General features: G+C 35.2%; 2 protein-coding genes across 4 annotated transcripts; both read left to right on the forward strand.

Moving 5' to 3' along the window:
- Positions 1-5,326: 5,326 nt before the first annotated feature.
- LOC115716755 (probable copper-transporting ATPase HMA5) lies at positions 5,327-11,408 on the forward strand. Its single transcript, XM_030645651.2, has 6 exons — positions 5,327-5,953; positions 8,222-9,625; positions 9,705-9,959; positions 10,036-10,158; positions 10,238-10,717; positions 10,888-11,408. Exons 1-6 carry the CDS (start codon positions 5,666-5,668, stop codon positions 11,302-11,304), a joined length of 2,967 nt encoding a protein of 988 aa, XP_030501511.2. The 5' UTR covers positions 5,327-5,665; the 3' UTR covers positions 11,305-11,408.
- A 1,332-nt stretch (positions 11,409-12,740) lies between these two features.
- LOC115717086 (uncharacterized) lies at positions 12,741-16,218 on the forward strand. 3 transcript variants are annotated; one of them, XM_061115677.1, is made up of 4 exons: positions 12,741-12,984; positions 13,190-13,292; positions 13,794-13,953; positions 15,068-16,218. In XM_061115677.1, exon 4 carries the CDS (start codon positions 15,167-15,169, stop codon positions 15,641-15,643), a length of 477 nt encoding a protein of 158 aa, XP_060971660.1. In that variant the 5' UTR covers positions 12,741-12,984; positions 13,190-13,292; positions 13,794-13,953; positions 15,068-15,166; the 3' UTR covers positions 15,644-16,218. The 3 variants fall into 3 exon arrangements, with proteins under 3 accessions (XP_060971660.1, XP_060971661.1, XP_060971662.1); XM_061115678.1 differs by lacking the exon at positions 13,794-13,953 and having other exon boundaries at positions 12,742-12,984; XM_061115679.1 differs by lacking the exons at positions 12,741-12,984; positions 13,190-13,292 and adding an exon at positions 13,355-13,376.
- Positions 16,219-16,475: the final 257 nt, after the last annotated feature.

The raw sequence follows: 16,475 nt of genomic DNA on the forward strand, positions 1-16,475 counted from the left end.
AATACATGATCATTTTGACCCAGTAAAAGCGGGAAAATCACAGCTATATAATTTTCAAATCATAACCGCATTTACACTACGTGATATGTAATCAAACCCCATGATTTAAGGGGATAATCGTTATAAGAAGATTACAGTTGTTGACCGAGGTTTTTGGCAACCAACTTAATAATATATAAGAAAGTTGTAGGAAGTTTAGTGCATGAGATTTTTACGTGGTTGGGGTATTAATGAGCCTTAGTCCACGAGTCTTTAGTATTTATGAGAGTATTTATTACAGAGAATGTTCTTGGTAGTTTTTCTCTCTTTGGTTCTTATGAAACCCAGAATTTCGACCCCTGCCTTAATGTGTTTGGGGGTATTTATAGTGTTTTTATGGGGTGATCCCTAGAACCGAGCTACACGTCTTTCTGTATTTTTCAGTAGGGGCACACATTTCTAACAAGTGTAAAATAGGAAATGCATGGTCTATGCCCTGAGTATCCTAAGGGTTAGGTGGATGTAATCCTTTATCCCTTCTTGACTGATGTGATCCCTCATAAAGTAGCCGTCACTAGGCTTATTAATCATAGCGTAATAGCTGCAGAAGGGGGATTACGCCGTCAGACTTAATACTTATGGCAGTTCCAATACGCCTTCTCCCATGCGGCATTAAATGCGAGGTGACTGTTCAGATGGGGTCTGATACCTCCCGTAGGTGCTTTGTTATAGCTTTGCCCTCCGGGAGTACGTGGACCCCTCATACCTTCTCCAGGAGGTATTTTTCTTGCTGATCCTCTTGATTTTAAAAAGACTTAGTCAAATTATCTCAAAACCATACTCCTCAAATCCACGTGTCGCAGTCGCATTGGTTCACGCATTTTGGACAAAATTAAGGGCAACATTTACCCCCAAGCCTTGTTTGGTGGGAACTAAACGAGGCTTGTTTAGGCGCCTCTGGTTGTCTTATTAACTACCTGGTACGTGCTTTGGGCGCGTGGGGTGCATTTATGACCATCATCATTGCAATTTTTACTTTTTGCAGGCAACGATTCGTTTCCTATCCATTAATGATCTGACGCATTTAATGGGTGTCAATCAAGTACTCAAGCGTTTCCAACCGCCTTGATGAACGCTTGTCCCAACCATTAGATCTATAGAATGCGAATCGATTGCTATTCTCACCGTACGGTGATGCTTGATCACAGCTGCTTCACACCCGTTCTGGCCTATAAAAGCCAGCCTTCTCATTTCATTTGGTTACTTTTGCTAGTTTGCCAAATTTTCTCGGAGCTTTCACAGAGAGAAAAAATTCCAGACACCATAGATCATTTGATACTCTTCCTTCGTCGTTGCCAGTCCTCACTGTACCGACGATCAACACCAACCCCCAGCTCTCAAACTTCATGTAAGTTTTCAGGACACTGTATACTCGTCTACTGTTTATTTGTATAGCATGTTTAGAATATTTGAGTTGAGTGTTGAATTTCTGGGAAATAATCTTGACTGAATTTGCTATGTAACGCATAGAATCTCTCTTATTTGTACCCTTGCTGTTTCCCCTTATATCTTTCTTCTTTTGGAGTTGTCTCCTCTGTCGAAATAACGCTTTTAGGGCATAGGGTGATTCTTGTTTCCTTGGCGTTTTCTCCTTTCTCTCTCTCTCTTTTTTTTTATTTCCCTTTTATCCACTGTCGCTACCTTTGGGATTTTTGCACCCGATGCTTGTTAAGGAAAGTCCTCGAGGTTTCCTTATTTGGCAAGCATCCGGAGGGGGCCTCTTTCCAACGGTTAGGGGACCCCCATTCCCTTTTTAAACATTAGGGTTTTGTTTGGGGCCTAACTGCTGGATTTCTTATTTTTACAGAAAAATGTCTGCTCCTATCTCCGGGACGAAAACTTCTAAGAAGGGGGCGGCCACCTTGGCTACTTTGGAGGAAGTTATGAAAGGACTTGTTGCCCAGGAGAACTATACTTCTCGCGCCAATGGTTGGGAAGCAGATGAGCTCCATTCTACCTTGGTCTGTGCTCATTAGCTCGAGAAGATTGTGACTGTGGCAGGCATCAAGCCATCTGCGTCCGGGGTTGTTCACCGCTTGCCTCGAGACGAAGAGACGTCCAATCACAACTATGGGGGGTTCGGAGCTTGGAGCCAAACCCACCTCATGTTCGGGGCCATGCTCCCTCTTCAAGACTATTTCATTAATTTTCTTATTTTTGTCGGCCTTGTGCCTTACCAACTTATTCCACAAGCTTACCGCCTGCTCTCAGGCTTATTTATTTTTTATGATGCCAGAGGCTGGGCTACACCTAGCCCGGCCGAAATTTTGTATGTTTACGAACTTGATTCTTGTTGGGTTTTATGCCCTAAATAAAACTCTATTTCAATGTAATCCAGACTATTCAATATCAATAAAGAAACAAAAGTATTTTTCTCATTCATTTGTGTATGTTTTGGTTCACCTTATCAATTATTTGTCTACTTGATTTATAAATTCATCCAAACCCTTTTCACATACTTAATCATGCAAATAGTAGCTCTTCCTTGGCCATCAAAAGAGTACTCGAGGTCTACCATCAAGCTTCAGGAAAATTTCTCAATACTCACAAATCAATCATGTCTTTCTCTCCTAATACTTTAGATGATGCAAATAATTTCTTTAGCCAAACTTTGGGAATGCCAATATGTGAGTGTCATGAAACATACCTGGGTCTCCCTGCCTATTCAAGTCATAATAAGAAAGAGTTGTTCGGAAATTTAAAGGAAAGAATTTGGAAACTTCTACATGCTTGGAATGAAAAAAAAAATTCCGTTGGAGGTAAAGAAGTTCTTTTGAAAGCTGTGGTCCAATCTATTTCTACATAAGCTACAAGTTGTTTTCGTTTGTCAATGGGGTTCTGCAATCAAATTAAATCTATGATGGCCAATTTTTGGTGGGGTACAAATAAAGACGAGTCCAAGATTCATTGAAAAAGATGGAAATTGCTGTGTAAATCAAAGTTTGAAGGTGCAATGAGCTTTAGTTCGTTTGTTGATTTCAATCAAGCTATGCTTGCAAAACTAGCCTGGAGGCTGTTTGAGAATCCGAACTCACTGTTAGGTAGACTTTTGAAGCATAGATACTTCCCAAGAAACTCTTTTTTAGAAGCTCACCTTGGACACTCACTTTTTTAACATGGCAAGGAATACACTAGGGAAGGGAACTAATTCTTAAGGGACTTAGATACAAGATTGGTAATGGCTTTCAAGTCAGAAGTGGGCTGGATCCTTGGATTCCAGGACATGACGAATTCAAGCCAATTTGCTATACTAGCAATCCATCAACTCATGTATCTACTTACATTCACGATACTATAAAATGGAATTTGGCTCTTCTTCAAGAAGACTTTGCACAAATAGACATTGATCGAATTATCACCATTCCCTTAAGCTTTTACCAATCACAGGATCGGCTTATATGGTATCATAACACAACTGGGGTATACACAGTTAAATCTGGTTTTCACCTTGCAAACTCAATCAGTGAGAAAGATCAAGAAACCTCTTCGGAAGATTACAAAAGCTGGTGGAAATTCTTTTGGGCCTTGCAGCTACCACCAAAAGTGAAAATATTTTCTTGGAAAGTCATTCATCATGCCCTACCGGTTGCCTATGCTTTACACAAGAGAAAAGTCATAGATTCGACTTTATGCTCAAGGTGTAAAAATGCTTGGGAGTCAATTGGACATGCCTTGTTTACTTGCAAGCATGCCAAGGCTGTTTGGAAAAACACTAACTTCACAATTAATTTTCACCACGCTCATGGTATGTTAAACGGGAATTATCTAATTCACTTGGCAACTACGATGGATAAATTTGATGTTGAAGCATTAATACGTGCAATGTGGAGTATCTGGAATGGTAGAAATACAGTCCTTCATGGGGGTTCACACATAGATCCATCCTACCTTGTAGCATACGCATTGAACATTAAAAACTATAGAAGTGCCAAAGGAATTTGCTGCAAAAAAAATGCTGCAACAGCTTAATTCACAGCAGGCAGTTTCAAATGTTCATAATGCTGGGCAAACTTATCACCAAGAGATGTTGTTCACCCAATTTTCTCCACACCAGGTTCAACACCAGCAGTTTTTTAATGGCCAAGACCAAATTGCACAATCCCCGAATTTGATGCACAAACAAAGATCAACACTTAATCATGGCCAAGGTAACAATCAGCAAAAAGCTTCATCACAGGACTGTCATTCTCGACAAGAAGCAAACCAGTATCAGCAATCTACAATTTTAGTGATGCGCACCAACAAGGCAATCCAGCCCCAGATGCCACTGTTAACATCCGAAGGCCTATTGATGAGATAGCATGGAAGCCACCAGATGTTAATATGCTAAAAATGAATGTAGATGCTGCAGCCAATTTCAAGGATAAGATATTAGGAATTGGAGCAGTGCTGCGCAACTACAAAGGAGAAGTAATTGCTGTGTTTTCAAGACCAGTCCAAGGATGTTTCAGAATTGACGAAATGGAAGCAAATGCGCTCTTTCACAGTTTAAATTGGGCTGCTCAACACCAATTGTTAATCGTAAATGTGGAAACAGACGCCCTTAAGAGTATCCTCTGCTTTGAACTGTTTTCATAGAGACTTATCTTGTTTTAATAATCTCATTGATGATGTACGTAGTCTTTTATCCTCTTTCCCTGAAGTTTTCCTTACAGCTCATACTCGTAGGCAAGCTAATAAAGCTACTCATGGCTTAGCAAAGTACGTTCTAGAGTTTGATGAAGATGTTTCTTAGATAGGAGAAATTTCTTATCCTATTTTCTCTATTATTGTAAATGACTGTTAATTTATAATTATAATATGGAAAATTTTCAAAAAAAAAAAGTATTATTAAAAATAAAAAATATTAAATGTGTATTTCAATAAAACACAAGATACCAAATAAGTATTAACCCTTCAAATATTCTCTATCACCCTCATAATTAGTTAACAAGATTATTCTAAAGTCAATACTGTATAACAACAATTATTACTAATCTTTCCACCATTGTTTGTGAGTGGGATCCTACATAAAATTATGTACGAACAAATTATTATTAAACCCACCACATATTGCCACTAAAAAAACTATATTTTAACCGTTTTTAATTATTTCCTTGGCTTATTTTTTCAATAAATAGTACTCTTCATACCCAAACAAAAAAAAAACAAAACGTTATTGTCCCTATCTCACAAAAAAATAAATAAAATAATACGTTAGTATGTCCCATTTATCATATTGCTAGTGTCTAATAATAAATGAGCTTAAAACATTTGCTTTCAAAAAAATAATAAATGAGCTTGACCAAACTCCAACTTAACTATTTAAACAACCCTTGATCTCTCACAAAGCAACCACTACTTTCCCATTTTCAGTTACAGCTCAAAAAAGCAAAAGCTATAAATTTTTTTAAGAAGAATCATAATCATATTCATAATAATATATAGTTTGCTTTGCTTCATAAGAAAGGGTGAAACCAAAGGTAAGAAAGATCGAGTTATAGAGCTTATTTTTTTTTCCTTTTGGCCCCAAGTCCCCACCACAAAAGAGAGAATAACAATCATAATATCGTTCCAACTTTACCTTATTCTAAATTGTTATTATTATGATATAAATAAAATCTCATATATATCTGAAGCTGCATTTATGGCTTCAAAGTTTGTTGCTTCATTGGGTTGTTTTATTTGCAATGAGAGTTGGGGTCCCACATCGCCTAGGCCTCACTATCCTTCTATGCCTAAATATCCCAAAGGCCAGTCTCCCGGCGATGAAGGTGCAGAGGCTAAAGCTCTTTTCTCCGTTTCCGGACTCACGTGCTCTGCATGTGCCGGCTCCGTTGAAAAGGCCGTCAAGAGGCTTCCCGGCATCCGTGAAGCCGCCGTGGATGTCTTGAATAACAAAGCTCTTGTCCATTACTACTCTAACTTTGTTACGGTAACTTCTTCTCTTTCGATCGTTTTTAGAAAATATAAATTGGATTATTTTATTTATTTATTTATTTTTTGTGTAAATTTGTGGTTTCCAGCACATACATCCACTTAAGAATAAGAATTTTTCATAACTGACTTTGGTTAGTTAGTGTTTTTATATATCTTAAAGGGCCATAATGGGTTTTGATAAGATTATGAAAATATATTAGATGCTTTGAAGTAGTATAACCAATCAATAAGTTATATAGTTTTTTTTTTTTTTTTTGATAAACCAATAAGTTATATAGTTGAAAGAAGCTATGTGGTATTTTTTGTAAATTATTCCATTGAAAAAGTAAGGTGTTTATACAATGCATTCTCTTAAAAGGGATTCATTGATGGAATATGTACCATTTACTATTTCGGTATTTAGAAGAATTTTACATGCGCCTAAAATAAAATAATTATACGTGCTATTTGAAACTTCTTTTCAACGTGACCATAATAAAAATTTTGACCAACAAAATTATTTTAAATACCAAACAAATAAAAATATATCAATGCATCTCTTTTAAGAGGTGCATTGTAGAATTTGTCAAAAAAAATATTTTTTTTTCTTAGTAGTTTTGACAATTTATAATAGAGAAATATCAAAGGATTCTTAATACCGCCTAAATGTATAATATTATTGCATGTCCTATTGGGTTTAACATATATGTTAAGGAGAATTTTTATTTTTATCCTTTTTTTATATAAAAATAAATTACTTTGTGGAAAAGATAAGAAAAGTTAAAAAAATATGGAAAGAAAAGTTCAGGGTCACCATTTATCTTAGGGTAAGAAAATGGTGAAGTTTAACTAACTTTCTCCCTATATTTTTTAATTTTTTTTTAAAAAAAAAAATTGCCACAAGTTAACTTCTTTTTGTTTTAGAAAAAAAAAAATATATATATATTTTTGTATAAATTGTATAAAAACTCATAAAATACATAATTTTCACATTAAATTTAAACTAGTAACTAGTATAAAAATCATTAAGATATCACCTCATGGTGTGAGACTCATCACTGGTGAATAAAATAAATGTTCACTAAGTTGGTTTGTAGGTAATTTTTTTTTTTTTTTGAGGAAATTCATTTCTCTTCATTCAAAACTCACTTTAATAATAATAAGAAAACATATGCATGAATACTTCAAAGAGGTTAAGTTGGATGGAAGAGGCAAAATATGTGTGGCTAGTTTGATGGAAATGGAATTATATTGGTCTTGTGTGTCATGTCACATTTCTTTTAATAGTGGTTGATATGTATATATTAATAATGTTTTCTTTAATTAATATATATACAAATTGGAGAATAATGACCTATAAGATAATTTAATATTATAAAACTTATCTATATTACTAAATAGAATTAAAAGTCACTAAAGCTAGTTTAGTGGTAAGAGGAAAATAGGAATAAGCGAGAGGTTATAAATTTAAATTTAAGTTTTTTAAGCTATTAAATTATTAATTGATTGTAAAATATTATTACGCTACACTAAAAAAAAATATTAAAAGCGTATATAAATATAAGATAAAATTGAATAAGTTATACTTGTGTCGTTTTCATCTTATCATATGCACAAGTGAAACAAAAATGGTTTAAAACTACGGAAAATTTCACAATTGGTCACTTTCAAGACTACTATAGTAAATATTGTTTGGTTCTTAGTTACAAAGCTTTATGAGCTTAGCTTTAATTATTTGGAGTAACGATCGTGAATAAATTTTATGTACTTTAAAGCACATAAATTGAAGGGACACATACGGTAAATTTTTTTATTTATTGATTGCAGTTAATTATTTATGTAAAGAAATTAATAGCAAAATTACTTATGGGAATTTTTTTGCAATTTAGCTATTTATGTAAAAAAAAAAAATGGACAGCAAAAATGCCTAAGTGGATTTGTTTTTTGGAATTAAATACTTATGTGAAAATAGTTTAAACTAAAAATTAATTAAAAACCTAATACTATTGTTATTTTAAAATTTAAAATATTTTAAATAAGTAGTTAATTGCAATTTGCAACAAAATCTGTTACGTACTTCAGTATTTTTGTAGTCAAAGATTTTAGGTACCTAATTAACTGCAATAAATAAAATTATATAAAAAGTTATGTTGTCAAATTTTTTACATAATTAACAACAACAAATGAAAAGTTAAGTAACAATTTTTCAAAAATTGAATAATTAAACTTATTTGCTAATATGGTTGCATAAATAAAATTGTCATTTTTTAAAACTTATTGATAGGAGGAAAGAATTCGTGAGGCTATAGAAGATGCTGGATTTGAAGCAACGACAATCAAACAAGATGATAATATAGCAAAAGACAAGTCAATCCAAGTGTGCAGAATTCGCATCAATGGAATGACTTGTACATCTTGTTCTTCCACAATTGAATCAGCTCTCAAAGCACTTTATGGGGTTCAAACAGCTCAAGTGGCCTTAGCAACAGAAGAAGCAGAAGTTTATTATGATCCAAACTTTCTAAGCTATAATCAGCTTCTTCAAACCATTGAAGATACTGGTTTTGAAGCCATACTTTTAAGTTTAGGAGAAGACATTAGCAAGATAGATATCCAAATTGATGGCTTTAAAACTGACCATTCCTTGAAAATCATAGCCAAGTCACTTCAGTCTATAGATGGAGTACAAGAAATTGAAACATACCCAGAACTTAAAAAGATCTCAATCTCATATAAATCACAGTTAACTGGACCAAGAACTTTCATTGAAGTGATTGAGTCATCTGGATCAGGTCATTTCAAAGCCATGATATACCCTGAAGATCAAGGAGATAGGAATAGTCATAGACAACATGAGATTAAGCAGTACTACAAATGGTTTTTATGGAGTTTGGTTTTCACTATACCTGTTTTTTTAACTTCAATGGTTTTCATGTATGTACCTGTGATAATGAAGGTTTTGGATATCAAAATAGTCAACATGTTGACTATTGGTGAGCTTTTGAGGTGGGAATTGGCTACTCCTGTTCAATTCATCATTGGTTGGCGATTCTATGTGGGTTCGTATAAGGCGCTTCGCCATGGCTCTCCTAACATGGATGTTTTGATTGCTTTAGGAACAAATGCAGCCTACTTTTATTCTGTCTACATTGTGTTGAGAGCAGCTAACTCGAAAGATTTCAAGGGGACTGATTTTTTTGAGACTAGTTCAATGCTCATTACTTTCATTCTATTGGGGAAGTATTTGGAGGTTTTGGCTAAGGGGAAGACATCTGAGGCCATTGCAAAGCTTATGAATTTGGCTCCTGAAACAGCAACACTATTGACTCTTGATGGGGAAGGAAATGTGGTAAATGAGCAAGAAATCGATAGTCGTTTGGTACAGAAGAATGATGTGATCAAGATCATTCCTGGGGCTAAGGTAGCTTCTGATGGTTTGGTCTTATGGGGGCAGAGCCATGTCAATGAGAGCATGATAACAGGTGAAGCTCGACCTGTGTCAAAACGAAAAGGTGATGCAGTCATTGGAGGCACTCTAAACGAAAATGGAGTTATGCATATCAGAGCTACAAGAGTTGGATCAGAGAGTGCTCTTTCTCAAATTGTAAGACTTGTTGAGTCAGCCCAGATGGCCAAGGCTCCAGTACAAAAATTCGCGGATCGAATTTCAAAATACTTTGTTCCATTGGTAAGTGAACATTGAAATGAAACTACTTTGGCTCTACCATTACTAGTTTTGACTGCCTTTTTCTTGATTTGTTTTGCAGGTTATAACACTTTCATTTGCAACATGGCTTGCTTGGTTTTTGGCAGGAAAGTTCCATAGTTACCCACGTTCATGGATACCATCTTCAATGGACAGTTTTGAGCTTGCCCTCCAGTTTGGAATCTCAGTTGTGGTCATAGCTTGTCCTTGTGCCTTAGGCTTAGCCACTCCTACTGCTGTTATGGTTGGAACTGGTGTTGGTGCTTCCCAGGGGGTGCTCATTAAAGGAGGCCAGGCATTAGAAAGTGCACACAAGGTGCGCATAAAACATTCCCTACATAAATTTTCTATTAGTTCAAAATTTAATCACTTGTTTTAACTTTACCTTGTAGGTTAGTTGCATTGTGTTTGACAAGACAGGCACTCTCACAATTGGAAAACCAGTAGTTGTCAACACAAGAATCCTTAACAGCATGGTTATTCGCGAATTCTACGAACTGGTTGCTGCAACTGAGGTAATTAAAAGAACATATCTTCAGTATAAATTTACATGGCAATAGACACAAAACTTATAAAAGCACTTGTATTTAATAGGTGAACAGTGAACATCCACTAGCCAAGGCCACTGTTGAGTATGCAAAAAAGATGAAAGAAGATGAAGAGAACATCATTTGGCCGGAAGCAGAGAACTTTGTCTCTATCACAGGGCAAGGAGTTAAGGCCATTGTTAAGAACAAGAAAATCATAGTTGGAAACAAGAGCTTAATGCGTGAAAACAACATAGAAATCCCAGTGGAAGCTCAAGAAGCACTTGAGGAAGCTGAAGGAATGGCTCATACTGGAATCATAGTATCCATAGATGAAGAAGTTGCTGGAATTGTATCCATATCTGATCCACTCAAACCCGGGGCTCGAGAAGCTATTTCGATTTTGAAAGCCATGAAAATTGAGAGCATAATGGTGACAGGTGACAATTGGGGTACAGCCAAATCTATTGCCAAGGAAGTTGGGATTGATACTGTGGTTGCTGAAGCCAAACCCGAGATGAAAGCTGAAAAAGTAAAGGAATTGCAGGTCAGTATTTATGGTTCAAACTGAAAGAGATAATCATAATTTGGTTAAAAATTTCTCACCCAATAAACAGATTTCAAAATCAGACAATAACAAAAAGCAAAAACTTCATAACCGAAATCAATTAACTTCATGATTAGCAAGAGTCCAATATCAAGTTTTTCTTAATGCAGTCGTCAGGGCACATTGTAGCAATGGTGGGAGATGGAATCAATGACTCGCCGGCATTGGTGGCGGCGGATGTAGGAATGGCTATTGGTGCAGGCACAGACATAGCCATTGAGGCAGCTGACATAGTTTTGATGAAGAACAACTTGGAGGATGTGATAACAGCCATTGATCTTTCTAGGACAACCTTCACTAGAATTCGACTCAATTACATTTGGGCAATGGGTTATAATATACTTGGTATACCGATAGCTGCTGGAGTTCTCTTCCCCTTCACCAGATTTCGGTTGCCACCCTGGATTGCCGGAGCAGCCATGGCAGCATCCTCAGTCAGTGTGGTTTGCTGCTCTTTGTTGTTGAAGAACTACCGAAGACCCAAGAAGTTGGATGAACTTGAAATAGGGGGAATAACCATTGAATAGTTATGTGTATAAAATTAAGAAACAAGAAATCTTTTAGTTTACAGTCTTTTATTTGAATAAAGTAAATGTTTTTTTTTTTGTATCTGTGATTATCTTAATAAAAATTAATTGTAAGAAAAGTAATTTTGTTAATGTGATATATACTATAAGAAAAATATTTGAGGAATTACATAATTTTATAACCTTTCGTTTACTTGTAGCTACAGTAAAATCAATTGTATTACATAAAGAAAGCCTGATGCTATTTTATCATATGTGTGGTGTTTCATCCCTCAAAAATATTTGAGAATAATTTGCCTTCTTTTTAAAACATGTATGTAAATTCTACTTTCTACACCCACACCCATGAGTTGGTGAACAAATACTCTTTATTCTTAATTTAATTGGGAAATTTAAAATTGTATGCATAGGGATTAAAATTGGTCTATTAATTTAAAACTATACAAAATTTATAAAATGGGATAATTTTTACTAAAACTCATTTTTACCTTCCTCATTCTAAACTGACTCTCTCTCTTTTCCTCCCCGTCTTTTGAATTCCCACCACTCACGAACCGAACCCATTTCCCCCCCCCCTCTCGACCGATGAACCCACCACCCCACGGACCGAACCCATTTCCCCACGGTGCTCCCCCACCGACCCACGGCGCACCCCAACCAAATCGGACACAATGTCAAAGGTGAGTTTGTATTCCGTTTTTTAGAATCTCAGAGCTGGGCAAGGTCCGATAGGGTCCGATGGGGTTAATGAATCTGTAAGTTTGCGAGGTAGGAGACGTAGGTCTGATAGGGGGTCCAATGGGTCCGACGGGGGGTCTGATGGGAGGTCCGATGAGTGGTCTGATAGGTATGATATGGGGTCCGATTGTGTCTGATGTGGGGTCCGATGGGGTTAGATTGTGTAAATGGGGATGATGTAAATAGAGAGTATTATAGAGATATCATAAAAGTTGTCCCCTACAAATATTAGTTATTAGGCTAATTAGCAATTTTTCTCCTCGAACTTTGACATGTACTAAATCATGCCCCTTGAACTTTTTTGGCCGTTAAAAATTTCCCCTGAACTATTAAGATTGTTAAATTTAAGGACTTTTATCTAATTTTAGTAAAAAAATTCTAACATGGATGAAAGTTCAGGGAACATGATTTAATACATATAAAAGTTTGAGGGGCATGATTTGGTAGATATCAAAGTTTGGGACGCATGATTTAGTACTCGAAACAGTAAAATTGAATAAAATTAGACAAAAGTCCTTAAATTTAACAATCTCAATAGTTCAGGGAGAATTTTTAACAGCCAAAAAAGTTCAGGAGGCATAATTTGGTATATGTTAAAGTTTGGGGGGAAAAATTACTAATTAGCTTAATTATTATGTGTTTGAGAAAAAAATTTAAGCAAATGTAAACTTAAAAAATCAAATTTCCCATTTAATTTGTGGAAGCAAAGTAAATAACTGATTCCGACTCATCAATCAAACCGAATAGGTGTGAATGTTGAAATCAGAAAAATTCTTAATGATTCCATAAGTAAACGCAGTAAACGGTAGATCACCTACTTTTCTAGCTGAACTTCTCTCACTCGCTGCTATCTCTTTCAAATCGTTTCAAAGTCTTCTCTGTCGCCTTCTCTCTATTGCTGGAAAACCCTGTTCAATCCTTCTCTCTACTGTACGCTCAAAGGTAAGACCACATTCCTCAAATTTAGGGTTTCATGTTAAATTAAAACCTCAACACATATTTTCTTTTAATTTCACCAGCTATGCTTCTCTTTAATTTCTGATCTGAAACCCTCTCCTCACTGTATCTGAATCATCCTTCGTCTCTCGACACCCAAAGCCAACTCTCTTCTCGCCCTCACTCTCTATTTTTTTTTTTGGCTTCGCAGGTGCCCAAGTGGGATTCAGTAGTGGGTGTTTTGAAAGCATCTGCTAGTGTACATAACTTGTTTGGGAAAATGCCTCAAACAATGACATAATCAGATTTGTATGGTATGTGTCGTGTTAGTTTCTTATTAGTGTTGATACGAACGGAAATGTTCGTTTTCTATGTTTGTTGTGGTGGTGTTTGAAGTGGTATTGTTCTAAACCTTAATAATGTGATTGACTTTTTAATGAAATATATGTACATCCAAGATATAAATGCATTAAAGTTAATTTTGTATTAAGGACTTTGTAACTTGCTGCGAAACTTTCAAATTGGAGACCTGAAATGGTTTTTTTAGATTGCTGAATGATAGCTTTTATCTTCTTTGTACGCTTGGCAAAGGATATCCTGATATGTTGGTCTATTATGCAGACTTTGGACCCCATTGATGATGAATTTGATAATTACATTTCCCTATATGTATACAATAGAATGTGGAAATTTAAAGAAAAGTAAATATGCTTACTTTGATGTTATGCTCTGTTTTGCTGTTTGATGTTTGCTGTTTAACTGCAATTTTAAATTTGTTTTGGTTTTGAAATGTTATTTTTGGGGTAATTTCACAGATGTTGTTTGATCCAGAACTTTGGTTAGTGCTTGGACTTGCTGGCTACGAACTATTTTAACTATAGAAAGTTGTATACCTATTTCTACAAGAATGTATGAGAAATATACAACTTTCTTAGATTGTTTCTTGGAGTGTTGAAGTTTAGTGGATTGATTTGGGTGAGTGCTTTTCCTTGTTAATGTTGGTTTAATGTGTGTTTTTGTGTGTTTAAATTTAGTTTATGGAATGGAGGATAGTCTTTTATTTCTACATATTAGATTTGTTTTTTGGTATATTTTCACTGTTCGGACTTCATAGTGTATAATATGATTAAATTGGTTTGGATTTCTTTAGATAATTTTGTAGATTTGTACTACTTGCTATCTGTTTGACTTTAATTAATTTTTTGTGTTTATATGTGTAAGTATGCTAAGACGTGCTTATCAAAATGCCAAGAGATTTTGTTGGTGTTGTGATATAAATAATACTATGAAAGGCAAATTGGATTGACATTTGAAGGTTATGAAACTTATTGTTGTGATATAATTTATAGATTCCTTAATTATCAACTTATATTTTATATATTGGGTAGCATGTTATGAGTTTGAAGATTTGGCAAAAATTTGAAGCTTGAGTTGAGAGCTATATATTTGACTGATATTTAAATTTGATATGTCAGAAATTAGTGTTCTTTCATGGTTGTAGACGAGACATTTCACTTAAAATAAGTTCAATAATTCATATTATTGTTTCGTCTGTCAAGTGTCTTTCATTGCAGCATTTAGTTTTTTAGTGTAGTTTGGGATTCGTTACTTATACTTCTAAATGAAATTAGCTTTTATAAAGCATAATAATAATTAATGAATAAATTTAGGAGTAATACTTATTTACTCTGTTTTTGGTGTGTAGTTCTCAAGTGTATAAATATAAACCATAAATTTATCTGCAGTAGTTACGTCCATTTTAATGGATTATTTGCTTACATCAGTTATATATTAACAAAATAAAAAGCATGAATCAATAATCAATTGAAGTTAACATAACCTTGCTTTCTCTGTTTCACATTTCATGGATATTGGAGTTAAGTGAAAGAGAAAAAAAATATCCCCTTATCAATTTATATGTAATGACAAAGCTTTATACTTGAAAGAATTTCATCTATGAAGCTCTATTCTCAATCATCTTTTGTTTTTAAAAAAAAGAACGTAACTTGATGTACTGCTAGATATACCTTTGTTATATATGTCATATATGACCATCTAAAAGTTTTTTCTGGTGATGTTGCTATTTCAGGCCCTTGAACAGAGGTGTTTAAAACTTTCATTTCCAACAAGTGGTTGGTGTGTGTAGAAACATTCCTTGCTATAAAATAGTTAGTTGGAGAAAAGAAACATGGTTAAGTCACTGGAAGCTATAAAAGGTGGTGGAGGATCCATCAGGGTTGGGACCACTGGCACAATCATTTCCTTGATGACAAGGGAATTGCAATCCATGGATATAGCATCTAAAAAACCTTCATCATCTTTCGATAACAAACCTCAAGCTGACCCTGTTACTCCAAGAAGACTTAAACCAAAGAAATCCTCTGATGAAGCCACCAGCAGTGGAGTCATGAACTACAGGAAAAGCCCGGAATTTTCCAGGAAAACAAAGGGGTATCCTAAAAAAGCACATAGAATCCCTATGCTTAACTCTGACAATGTAGTTATAGATAGAACTCATATAAGAGGGAAACCTGAAAAGAAAGGATCTAACATTGTTGAAGTTGTAGACATAAAGTGTGGAAACACTGATAGAGCTTGGAAAAGCCCCATAACAAGCAGGTTGAGGAAGCTAGGCTTCTCAAAGCTCTCAGAGAGCATTATCTAAGCCCTCAAATTTTTCACGTCTGTTTTCAAGTTCGTGTAGCTGAAACCTGAAATCCCAACTGTCGGCTTTTCTCCCGACACTTCCACCATAGAACACATGCTGGGTAGGAGTTTTTTGCCTCCTTTTTTTTTCTTCTTTTGGGTTGATGAGGCAGATCCAACTGTTGGTTTCGAAGAATGACTACTACTAGAAGAAGCTGTATCTGTAACATGTGACCGATGCTTCTCCAACTTACTGTGACTGCTCGGTTCAAGTTGGCCAAAGTAATCAATTTCCTTCATTACTAGCGAACCAACAGTTCCTCTGGTGCCTATCTCCACAGGATTGTAGGCAGCCATTTTCCCAGCATCAGTTGTGAGAACTGTGTTTGGTTTATGCATTTTTTGCTTGTTTGGATTGGTGCTTGAGGAAAGAAAGAGGCCTTTTTATTAAGAGATGTGGTTTTGAGTTTACCGTTGATGTGGAAGTTGCTTTAAATTGGGACATTTTGGTGTGTTGTGTTTCTCTCACATGAATTATTCACCATTCGTTCTTTATCTTAAAGTGAACAACTTAAGTCTTTGGCCTTTGTGAAAGATTAGATGGTCGTATAGTTCACCGTACTCATGTGATTAAGCTGCTTTAACCTATGACATTTAAGTTTCTTAACTAACTTTAGACTTTGGTTTCTTCACTGGTATTTAGATTAACTTTTCTTCGTAGCACTGTACGCAAATTGTGAAACTTTTCTCTCATTTTAATGCTGAATCAAAACCAAAATATTGTGGTTTGATAACTTTTTTATGCCTATTCTAATTTAACTGGCAAACTCTTGAAATACTTGAGTAAAACG

The sequence above is a fragment of the Cannabis sativa genome, chromosome 5 (genome assembly GCF_029168945.1).
Source record: "Cannabis sativa cultivar Pink pepper isolate KNU-18-1 chromosome 5, ASM2916894v1, whole genome shotgun sequence".
Taxonomy (NCBI): domain Eukaryota; kingdom Viridiplantae; phylum Streptophyta; class Magnoliopsida; order Rosales; family Cannabaceae; genus Cannabis; species Cannabis sativa.